This window comes from Sturnira hondurensis, unplaced genomic scaffold (assembly GCF_014824575.4).
Source record: "Sturnira hondurensis isolate 20B ecotype Veracruz unplaced genomic scaffold, ASM1482457v3 Scaffold0005329, whole genome shotgun sequence".
NCBI lineage: Eukaryota > Metazoa > Chordata > Mammalia > Chiroptera > Phyllostomidae > Sturnira > Sturnira hondurensis.
The window spans coordinates 4854774-4867814 of record NW_028077960.1 but is presented as its reverse complement, the minus strand read 5'-3'; the positions used below and the strand labels follow the sequence as shown (position 1 = coordinate 4867814).

General features: G+C 35.6%; 1 protein-coding gene across 7 annotated transcripts in view; it reads right to left on the bottom strand.

The window, feature by feature from the left end:
* MYO9A (myosin IXA) overlaps positions 1-13041 on the bottom strand; it is a 274015-nt gene that overhangs the window by 122895 nt on the left and 138079 nt on the right. For 6 of the 7 annotated variants that reach the window (XM_037047139.1, XM_037047138.1, XM_037047140.1 and 3 more), the window contains one exon: positions 12105-12224. The exons of the other annotated variant lie outside the window; for it this stretch is intronic. In XM_037047139.1, coding sequence (XP_036903034.1) covers positions 12105-12224 — 120 coding nt within the window. The remainder of the gene's footprint in view (positions 1-12104; positions 12225-13041) is intronic. 7 annotated transcript variants of the gene reach the window in all.

Sequence of the window (13041 nt, the reverse complement as noted above, 5' to 3'; positions counted from 1 at the left end):
ACAACCACCAGGAGGACCCCCCCACCCCCACACTAAGAGAAACACAGTAAGACCTGGAACTACAAGACCCAGAAAGAAGTGAGAACACCAACAGCTGACACAAATTTTACCTTGCTCTTCATGAGAACTTGCACATTTTTAAAAATTTCTCTTATAACATACACCAAAATAAATTCAAGGTGGATAAAAGACTTAAATATAAGCCGTGAAACCATTAAAGCCCTAGAGGAGAGCATTGGCAGGAAAATCTCAGATATTCCACACAGCAAGATTTTTACTGACACGTCCCCTAGAGCAAGGGACATAAAGGAAAGGATAAACAAATGGGATCTCATCAAAATTAAAAGCTTCTAGGAAAACAGCATCAAGATAAAAAGAGAAGCAACAGTTTGGGAAAACATATTTGCCAATGATACCTCAGACAAAGGTTTAATCTCCAAAATATACAAAGAACTCACTCGATTCCACTCAAAAAAGACGAGCAACCCAATCAAAAAATGGGCAAAGGACTTGAACAGACTCTTCTGCAAGGAGGACATACAGAGGATCCAGAGACACATGAAAAGATGCTCGATATCACTAGCTATCAGACAGATGCAAATCAAAACCACAATGAGATACCACTTTACACCAGTAAGAATGGCTATCATAAACAAAGAAACAAACAACAAGTGCTAGAGAGGTTATGGGGAAAAGAGGACTCTAGTTCACTGTTGGTGGGATTGCAGACTGGTACAACCACTATGGAAAACAGTATGGAATTTTCTAAGAAAACTAAAAATGAACATGCCTTTTGAACCAGCAATTCCACTGTTAGGAGTATATCCTAAGAACCCTGAAACACCAATCCAAAAGAACCTATGCACCCCGATGTTCACAGCAGCACAATTTACAATAGCCAAGATTTGGAAGCAACCTAGATGCCCATCGGTAAATGACTGGATCAGAAAACTATGGTACATTTACACAATGGAATTCTATGCTGCAGAAAGGAAGAAGGAGCTCCTACCCTTTGCAACATCATGGATGGAACTGGAAAGCATTATGCTGAGTGAAATAAGCCAGGTGGTGAAAGACAAATACCATATGATATCACCGTTAACAGGAATCTAAACAAAAAAAACAAGCAAGCAAAATATGACCAATGACACTCAAATATGGAACAGGCTGACAGGGTCCAGAGGCAGGAGGGGAGAGAATCACAGGGGAAAAGGGGATGGATTCACATGAACAAGTATAAAGGACACATGGACAATAACTAAGGTGGGAGTGGAAATGGGAGGGAGGTGGGGAGCACTGGGGGGGCAGGGCTGGGAATATAAGACAGAGAACTGTGCTTGAACAAGAATTAAATAAAAATAAAAATTAAAAAAAAATTCTCTTCTTACCATTTTTAGGGTCTTTTTTTGTATTTTTCCTTTTCACATTGCATTTTAACTCTCCTTCTTTCATTTCACTCATATTGCAAAAAACTCTTTACCCTTGGCCTTTTACTTTTTATTCCTTTTATTCAGATTATATATTTTTATCATATTATTGTTACTCCAAATCCCACACGAACCCTTCCCTGGTCTTAATCCATTGTGCCATATTTCTGAGCTTTCTTACTGTTGTGGTAAACTTTATATTCTCTCACACCACACCATGTTCCTATCCCTCACTCTCACTTTCTCCTCCATCTAACACCGCATAAGCGTTCTTCTTTCTTAAGTCAGCTCATATTCTTTTTCCCTTCGTGTAAGAGTCTTATTTCTTCTCCACCATTATAAATAGTGGTTAGTTAGGTGAAATACCATGGTCATCGCTGTACTTCTCCAACAGAACCCCTATTTGTTTGCACTTTAAATCCCATAGAATTCTCTCTCCCATCTCACTCCATTTCACCTTCCTCCGGCCAGAGGAATTTATCTCATTTTCTTTTATTCCCCTCTCTCAACCTGGGCTTTCCTCCTCACTCTCAATGATTTGCTTCCCCCATCCTCTCAAAATCACTTTTCTTTACAGTAAATATCTCATATTCACTTTTCATTTTTGTATAATATTCTTATTCCCATTCCACCAGTTTTTTTTTTTACTAAACTTCATTCAGCTGTTTTTGCTATTGACCCTGCTATGGTTTCTCTGCAATTTTGTTTAGTTGGTCCAAAACCTTTTCAATTTTACTCTAATCCTCACAGTATACTGTCCCTTTTGTTACCCCATTGTGCCTATTGTCCTTTCATGTTTTAATTACATTTTCAATTTTGTTCTCTCTTTCTTCACCTCAGTTCTATCCCCACTCTCATCAAGTCTCCTCCCTCTTACCATTCAATAACATTTCCCCCCCTTAGTCATCTCATATTCCCTTTGTCATATCTGATAATATCTGTAATCTCTTTTCACCTTTATTAATTTTGCTAAATAGCATTTAAGACTGCTGATATGCTATGCAGGTTCTTTTTGCTGTTGTAGGTTTGACTGTCTGGTTAATACTGCCTTGTTAACCAACACCTGTACAACAGCAAACAAGACAAGGTGGGAGTTGTGACTACCCGTAAGTCTACTGGAGGGGAGAACCCACCAATAAAGAAGCCACCAATAAGTGGAGCCCAAATACAAAAAGAGAGCCCACAGAAACTGAAGAAAGGGCAACCCTAGAGCATCCAGACAAGGAGATCAGAGACAGTACCACTGAGTCCCACAGAACTCCTACCACAGGAATCCACCTGACAAAGACAGCTGACAAAGCAGAACATCCTAAAATGCAGAACCAAACAACAACAACAAAAACACTCACTTAAATGAAGAGACAATGAAAAAACCTCCAATCAAAATGGATGTAAGAATCTCCAGCGAAAGAGCTGAATGAAATTGAGGCAAGTGAATTATCAAACACAGAATTTTAAAAAATTGGTTAAAAGGATGCTCAAGGAACTCAATGACAACTACAAAGAACTCAGTGGGAACTAGAACAGCATGAAAAATAGAAACTATGAACAAGAAACAGAAAGAAATAAAGAATACAATACCCGAAATAAAAAATACACTAGAAGGAATCACATGCAGACTGGATGAAGCCGAGGACTGAACTAGTCAGCTGGAAGACAAGGTAGAAATAAATACCCAGGTAGAGCAGTAGCATAAAAAAAAAACCTCAAAAAGTTTAAGGATAGCTTAAAGGAACTTCAGGACAATGTGAAACATTTAATATTTGAATCATAGGAATACCAGAAGGAAAAGAAAAGCAGCAAGGGAGAGAAAACCTGTTTGAAAAAATAATGATAGAATACTTCCATAACCTGGAGAGGGGAAAAGACATGCAAGTTCAGGAAGCACAGAGGGTCCCAATCAAGATAAAGCCAAAAAGGCCCACTCTAACACACATCATAATTAAATTTCAAATTTTAAAGACAGAGAGAGAATCTTAAAAGCAGCAAGGGAGAAAGAGTAACATGCATGGGAGCTCCAATAAGGTTAGTGTCTGAGTTCTCCACAGAAACATTACAAGCCAGAAGGGGGTGGGTAGAAATACCCTAAGTAATGGAAAGTAAAAACTAGCATCCAAGACTACTCTATTCAGCAAGGATCTCATTTAAGATGGAAGGTGAAATAAGGGGTTTCCCAGACAAAAGAGTGCTAAAAGAATACACCTCCACTAAACCAGCGCTGCAAGAGATGCTAAAGGGAATGCTTTGAGAAAAAGAAGAAAAAGAATGAGGGAGAGAAGAGGTATAAAAGTGGAAAATGGCAATGAATAAGGACCTATCAATAATAAACGTGAACGTAAATGGATTAAATACCCCAATAAAAGACACAGGGTAGCTGAATGGGTAAGAAAACATGACCCGCACATATGCTGCCTACAGGAGACTCACCTCAGAACAAGGATTGGGAAAACATATTCCAAGCAAATGTTCAGGAAAAAAAGCTGGGGTAGCAATACTTATATCAGACAAACTTCAAACCAAAGGCCATAAAAAGGGACAAAGAAAGACACTTCACAATACTCAAGGCAAGAACCCATCAAGAAGATACAAACATTATAAAAATAAATGCACCCAACATAGGAACACCCAAATAGATAATGAAAACCTTGAAGGATATCAAGAAAGAGATAAACAGCAACATACTTGTATACTAGGGGATTTTAACGCCCCACTGTCAACAATGGATAGATCTTCCAAACAAAATATCAACAAGGATATTGGGGCACTGAACAACACACTAGATCAAAGGGACTTAATTGATATATATAGAACCTGTCATCCTAAACAAGCAAAATACATTTTCAAATGCACATGGAATATTTTCAAAGACAGACCACATGACAGGACATATATCCAGCCTCAACAAATTTAAGAAAATTGAAATCATATCAAGCTTTCTCTCAGACCACAAGGGCTTGAAACTAGAAATCAACCTCAAGGAAAAAACTCAAAAATAGGCAAACTCATGAAGACTGAATTGCATGCTATTAAACAATGAATGGGTCAAGAATGAGACCAAGGGAGAAATCAAAAACTTTATGGAAACAAATGAAAATGAACACAAAACAGTCCAAAACCTATGGGACACAGAGTGGGAAGTCCTGAAAGGGAAGTTCATAGCAATACAGGCAGTACCTAAAAATCATAGAAACATTTCAAATAAACAACCAAACCCAATATCTAGAAGAAGTGAAAAAAACAATAACAAACAAAACCCAGAGCAAATAAAAGAAAGAAAATAACCAAAATCAGAGCAGAATTAAACAACATAGAGACTAAAAGAACAATTCAAAGGATCAATAAATCCAGGAGGTGTTCTTTGAAAAGATAAACAATATTGACAAGTCTTTAACCAGACTCATCAAAAAAAAAAAAATACCCAAATAAATAAAACCAGGACTTTCAGCCAAGATTGAGACATAGGTAAATATACTCTGCCTCCTTGCACAACCAAAAGGACAACACCAAATTTAAAAATAAAAAATAACCAGAACTGCCAGAAACTGAATTGTATGGAAGTCCAACAACTAAGGTGTTAAAGAAGAAACATTCATCCAAACTGGCAGGAGGGGTGAAGACAGGCAGCCAGAGTGCAGAGGACTCGCAGCAAGGCAGAGGATGAAGGATGGGGGTGGGTGAGGAAGAGTGGTGGGCAGAGCAAGCAGCCCCACATTTCTGTGCAGATAACTGGGAGAAATAACTGGGGAGCAAGACAGACCGTGCAACCCAAGATTAAACTGTCATTGTTTGTAGATGGCATGATAGTGTACATAGGAAACCCTATAGACTTCAACAAAAAAACTATTCAACCTAGTAAGTGAATTTGGCAAAACAGTGGGATACAAAGTCAATATTCAGACAAGAAAGTCATATTTGTATACCAACGATGAAATACCAGAAACAGAAATTAGGAAAATAAGTCCCATTTACTATAGCAACAAAAATAAATAAAGTACCTAGGAATAAACCTAACCAAGAAAATAAAAGAGCTGTACTAAGAAAACTACAGAACACTAAAGAAAGAAATTAAGGAAGACATAAATAAATAGAAGCATACACCATGTTTTTAGACTGGAAGAATTAACATCATCAAAATGTCCATACTACCCAAAGCAATCTATAGGTTCAACACAATCTCTCTCAGAATGCCAATGACATATTTTACAAACACAGAACATTCCAAAATTATATATGGAACCATACGACCCTGAATAGCCTCAGCAATTTTAAGAAAGAAGAACAAAGGAGAGCTCACAATACCTGATATCAAACTGTATTACAAGGCCACTGTAATCAAAACAGCCTGGTATTGACCTAAGAATAGACACATAGACCAAGGGAACAGAACAGAGCACCCAGAAATAAACCCATGTCTCTAAGGTCAATTAATATTCAACAAAGCAGGCAGGAGCATAAAATGGAATAAAAATAGGTTCTTCAACTAACAGTGATTGGATATCTGGACAGCTACATGCAAAAAAATGAAACTTGACCATCAATTTACACCATACACAAAAATAAACTTAAGATGGATAAAAGACTTAAATAAAAGTCACAACACCAAAATAGTCCTGGAGAAAAACATGGGCAGGAAAATTTGAGGTATACCACGCAATATTTTCACCAATAAATCCCCTAGAGCAAGGAATATAAAGGAAAGAAAAACAAATGGGACATCATCAAATTAAAAAGCTCTTGCATGGCGAAAGAAAACATCAGTAAAACAGAAAGAGAATCAGCCTTATGGGAAAATATATTTGCCAGTGATACGGCAGATGAGGGTTTGATCTCCAAAATATATTCAGAACTCACATGACTCCACTCCAGGAAGACAAATAACCCAATTAAAATGGCAAAAGACCTGAACAGACACTTCTCCAAGAAGGACATACAGAGGGCCCACAGCCATATGAAAGGATATCCACTCAGCATCACTAGCTATCAGAGAAATGCAAATTAAAACCACAATGAGATACCACTTCACATCCATCAGAATGGCCACCATAAACAAATCAACTAACAAGTGCTGGTGAGGCTGTGGAGAAAAGAGAACCCTACCTATTATTACTCTGCTGGTGGGAATGCAAACTGGTGCAGCCACCATGGAAAATAGTATGGAATTTCATCAAAAACTAAAAATGAAACTGCCTTTTGACCCAGCAATTCCACTGCTGGGATTATACCCTAAGTATACTGAAACACTGATTGAAGAGAATCTATATACCCCAATGTTCATAGCTGCACTATTTACACTTGTCAAGTGCTGGAAACAGCCTAAGTGCCCCTGGGTAAATAAGTGGATCAAGAACTGTGGTAATTTAACACAATGGAATTCTATGCAACAGAAAGAATAAAATCCTACCCTTTGCTTAGAACATTATGCTAAGTAAAATAAGCCAGGTGGTGAAAGACAAATACCATATGACGTCACCTATAAATGGATCCTAATCAACAAAAGAAACAAATGAGCAAAACAGAACTAGAGACACGGAATTCAAGGACAAACTGACAGTAACCAGGGTGGGGGGTGGTTAACGGGAGAAAGAAGGGGAAGGGTAAAGGTAAGAAACATGTACAAAGAACCCATGGACAAAGACCATGGGGTGGGGTGTTCGGGGGGAGGATTGAATGAGGGAGGTGGGGAGGTAGGGCAGGGGAGAGTAAGCGGGGAGAGTGGGAACAACTATAACTGAACAATAGAAAAATAAATTTAAAAAATTTGACACTAGTGGAGCATGCTGAAAATATATACCTACCATTATGAAAACTGACAAACTGTTTTCCAAAGTAATTGCAGTGTTTTACATTGCCAGCAGAGTATAAATAAGCATTCCATTGTTCTGCATCCTCATTGTCAGTTAGTTTAGTCATTTTCTTAAAATTTGACCTCATTGTTATTATAATTTTCATTTCCCTAGTGACTAATGAAACCAAATAATCTTTCATGAGTCTATGGACAATTCACATATCTTTCTTTTTGAAAGATATTTTCTTTTTGAAAAAATACATCCAAACCTTTGGTCATTGTTAACTTTATCTTACCACTGCAGGATTTTAAAAATATTTTTTCAAGTCCATTATTAGTTTTCAATATGATAAATTATTACAAATATTCCTTTTCAGCTGTGCTATACTTTTTGTTTTCTTAATACCTTTTTAAAAGCAGAAGTTTTCTATTTCAGTGAACTACAGTTAATTGCTCTTTGTCCCATCTAAGAAACCTTTGCCTGTCCTCGAATTGCAAAGATCTTCTATCAGGTTTTCTTCCACAATTTAATAGTTTTACTCTTTACAAAGAGGTGTATGGCCAATTTTGAGTTAATTTCTAAGTATAATATAAGGGTCAAAGTTCTCTTGTCATATGTGGATATCCAGTTGTTCCAGTGACATTTGATTTAAAAACTATATACTTTACCCCACTGAATTATGTGAGCACCTTTGGGAAAATCAACTGACCATGTATGTGTGTATCTACTCATGAACTCTTTACTTGGTACCATTGATTTTCTGATCCTTATACTGACAATATCATCATCATTTTAATCTTGAAATCATGGAATAAGTTCTCCAGCTTTTTTCTTTTTCAAACTTATTTTGCCCATTCTAGCTATTCTATATTTCTATATAAATTTTTATCAGCTTATGAATTTCTACCCAAAATTCTGCTCTGATATTCATTGGTATTACACATTCAATACACAGATCCATTCAAAGGAGAACTGGCATCTCGGGAAAACAAAAATGTATGTTTTCATCTGTTTAGGTTTTATAAATTTTGTCAGTTGTACATTGGTCTAACACATATTTTGTTAAATTTATCTCTAAGTATTTCATATTTTGGTATGTTATATTATTGTTCACTGCATATTAAAATGCTTTAAAACTATAGACAGTTATATCAGAGTTTCCAAAGGAACAGGTTTCAAGATCTGCTTAGCCAGGTGGTTCTGACAAGGTCTCTCATGTGTTTGTATTCGAGCTGTTGACCAAGGCCGCCATCATCTCAACACTGGAATAGAACTGAAGGGTCCACTTCTAAGGTGACTTCTGTAGTTGGCAGCAGGCCTCAGTACTTGCCAACTGGAGGCTTCAGTGAGATTTTTAATAGGGCTACTCATAAATGGCAGTTTGCTTCTCTTAGAGACAGTGAAGAAAGAGGGAGCTAGGAGACATAAATTACCTAAGATGGAAACTGCAGTCTTCTTTCTATACTTAATTTTAGAAGTGACATACTATCTCTTCTTCCATGTCCTACAGGTCACACACACCAATACTAATAAAAGAGGGGAGAATATTGCATGAGGTTGTGAATACCAGAAAGTGGAGATAACTGGGATATATCTAGGAGGCTGTCTACCATAGATGTACAAAGAGAATTTACAAATTTCACTTTCTAAGTATTCATGGCTAGTATGTTATCATTTAATTTCATATATTTACCTGGTATCCTATGAGATTGTTAAATTCTCTTTTCAGATCAAAAAGTATTTTTAAACTCACTAGCACTTTCTATATAGATGATCATACTGTCTAAATCTTCTTCATTCTATGTACCTTTTATTTCTTTTTATTGCTTTATTGCACTATCTTTATGACCTTTAGTACAATATTCAACTGAGTGGCAAAAGCAAATTTCTTTGCTTTGTTCTCAGTGTCAGGGAAGAACTACTCAATCTTTCACCATTAAGTAAGATGTCTGCTGTAGGATTTTCATGGGTAGTCTTCATAAAGTTGAAAAATTTGCCTTCTATTCCTAGGCTGCTAAAAGTTTTAAGATCAGAATGGGTAGAGAATTATGATAAACTCTTTTTATCCATCCACTGAGATAATCATGCATTTTTAAAAAATTATTAATATGGCAAGTTATATTGATAGATTTTCTATCATCAAACCAACCTTTCATTCCTAGAACAAATTCTGCTTAGTTTTCATTACATTTTCTTTTAATATATTTCCAAATTCAGTGTGCTCTTATTCAGGATTTTTACATCTATCATTGTAAGGTATGTTGGGCTCTAGTTCAGTTTCCATAATGTTTTTATCTGATTTCAGTATTTGAGTAATAACACTGGCCTATTGATATGATTTGTAAAATGTTCCTTACTTCTCCATTTTCTGAAAGACTTGAGAACTGGTATTACTCCTTTCTTAGATGTTTCTTAAATAAAATTTATTATTGAAGCTATCTGGGTCTGAACTCTTTTGTGTTTTTGTATGAAGACTTTCTTTATGAATCCAATATCGTTAAAAGATATGGGACTAATCAGATTTTCTATTTTTCCTTGGGTCTATTTAGATGACTTATTGATACTGCATGACTTTGTTCATTTCATCTAGTTGAATTTATCAGCATAAATGTTTATAATTTCTCCTCAAACTTTTTGGCAACTTTCTCAGTTCCAGGAATTTCCTCCTAAATTCCAAGCTGCTTGCTAGTCCTCAAATTTGTCCTCTGACCCTTCAAGACAGCATGATCACGGTTTCTGACCCTGAAGCTATGGTAGCTGGGAAGCACTTTGTGCAAAACGCCATACATTTATAGTTCTTACCCACCACTATGCTTAAAGACTGACTCTCAGCCCTGGCTGGTATAGCTCAGTGGATTGAACACGGGCCTGTGAAGCAATGGGTTGCCAGTTCAATTCCCAGTCAGGACACATGCCTGGGTTGCAGACCAGGTCCCCAATAGGGGGACAAATGAGAGGCAACCACACACTGATGTTTCTCTCCCACTCTTTCTCCTTCCCTTCCCCTCTCTCTATAAATAAATTAATTAATTAAATGTTCTTTTTTAAAAAGTGACTCTCCTCTGGTTTCTTCTTTTTGGTATTCTTTGGTTTTCCAGTCTTTTGGGTCTTTTTACAGTGCTTTCAAAAAGTTACTTTTACATTTTTTCCAGGTGTTACCATTTTACCTAAGAATTCACCTCACTGATTTACTATTAGCTAAAGCTGGAAACTGGTAGTCCTGATTTTTTTTTAAAACAATCTCCCAAACTTAAATTTATAATTTTATTTACTATAAAATTTTAATTATTGGTAGTAATATACAAGAAAATGGAATAAACTATCAAGAATAATGAAAAAGCTGCAACTTCCAAAAATATAGAAATAAATTTGCATGTGAACGAAGATAAATGTACAATTTCCTCATGCAGCCTATTCTAAATTTAGCACCTTTCTCTTCTGGACCCATATACACTAAACTGGAATACAGTCAAGCCTAGGTTTTCAGACTAAGAGACACAAAAATCAACAAAGCAAACAAACTGCTTGCAACTACATATTTAAAAGTTAGAAACAATTGATTTAAGCTCCCCCAAAAGATCTACAGACTGTTTTAAACAATGTTACATGGACTACAATATCTTAAAAAGGAAGATAAATAAATGGAATAAGGATTTGTATACCTTTTATAAATAAAAGCAATAGAGTGACATTTAAAGATGGCTTTCTAAAAATGAAATACTTACCTTTATTCATTCTACAGTGAGAAAATATATTAAATAATATTTTTCAAAGTGCATTACATATTTTCTTATACCAAAACTGCAAAACTAAGAACTAAAAAATAAAAATAAAAAACAAGAAATAAACCCATAACATTTGCTTTTAGGAATTCTACTCAAGGGTAACTGAATACTAAAATTTCATGAAATTTTCATCACAGAATTTTGAAATTAGCAAAGTATGTGTAGTGAATTGTGAAAAGCTCAGAACAGAATATGTAAGTAATTTATGTCCATTATATGCAAATTTCTGCATTAAGCTTTAAGTATTTTGTAGTATCCTGTTATTTTCACTATATCAATAGCCAAATAACTATAATCCCACAACAAGCAAAAAAAAGAACACACACATTTTCATGCAGAATGAGTATAACAAATAGAAAAAGAGGAAATGGAGACCAAGAGCATCTTTTTACACCTATTTTATAAAAAACAACAACAACAAAAAACACCCACAATGATTGTTTTTCTTCCTTAAGCCAGAACATTGTGATAGCTTTGCTCTAAATCAGACATAGTTAAGTCTGACAGGAGGCCTGCAATCCAACTGACTTACCTATTATACATGAAAGCAACACTGTTGATGCTGAAATTGAAGCATAAGCAAGCACAAATATCAGCTGGAATCAGAAAGTTGCAGAGGAAATCTTAGGCAGTGTTGTTGCATACACTGATCATCTTGATTATGATGATGATTTTACAGCTGCATATATATGTAAAAATTTAGCAGACTCTATGATTTTGCATGCAGTTGATTTTTACCTCAATAAAATTTTGATAAAGCTATAAAAAAAAGTCAGCAGGAAAGAAAATCACTATTCATTTTTATACATTACTCTGCTACTTTAACACCAAAAATGAAAACCAATTCAGAGTCTGCAACCGAGTGTGATTAACAACTCAAGGATAAAAGGCAAATAGCCATTCAAATTAAAAGAACAGGGATATCAACTTTTTTAAGAGAAAAAAAGAATGAAGTTTCAATGAAAATATCCTGAGACCAATGGATCAAAGGATTCTGGAGGCCACATTGCCTCCATAATTTATGTCCCACCCTGGTGTAGAAAGCTCCTGGTTTCCATTTCCAAATGGTATGTGATGACACAGTTTATCAGGATTTGCAGCCTTACTGTACTTCTCTTCCTTGCACCTCTGGAGAATTTCTAAGCTCCTCTGGTGGACTGGATGTTGGAGAAAGCTAAAACTATCCATACTTTTCAAAATTGCACATGGCGCTGTATCATCATGTCCTTAGGAAGCAAAACAAAAAATGGAGAAAAGAAAAAGACATTATAAGCCCAAACCAACAGAGAATCAAGGACAATGCTGCCAACTATCTTAAAGAGTATATAAAAATATATCAAATGTTATATTGTTAAGGGTTAAAGGTGAACGATTTTTCCAATTTGAGGAAATTACACAATAAAAGAAAAAGCTAAAGGTCCTTTTTAGGTATTCAAAATATGCTTTTCAGTACTCAAAGTGTTATGGGTTAACACTATACTAAAAATTTCTAATTTAAAATACTAGGGAAGTTTCAAAAACAATTGGTATGGTTCAGTTTTTTAAATAAACTCATTTTATCAGGTCTGAAATATAATTAGCATATAGTTGGCAACAATGAGAGAAACACTGATGAACCCCAAAGAGGAATTTACCCAAAACAATTTACCAAAAGTTGAACAATTCCATCACAAATCTTGCAATTAACAACACTTGTAGGAATTCCAACAAGTGTGTCAATGTTGAAAGAATGAGAAGAAAGCACCATAGAGCAGGAAAACCCAGCAGCACTTCTATATTTACAAATCAAAAAACAAGCGGAAAAATCTGTACCTCACCAGAGACAGAATCAACTATTGGTAGGAAAGAGAAGAGCACTTCCAAGTGCCAAAGCTCCATATTAGTGCTACTGAAAGATAAGGTAGGGGGCAGCAGGGGAGGGATTTTAGTGCCATAAATAAGAGCAACAAATGGATTTAAAAAGGAATATAGGTTTTCAGGTTTGCGAGGATTTAAGTATCATTTACTCAAAGAACATCTCTAGAGTTAGGAAATTAAGTTCTA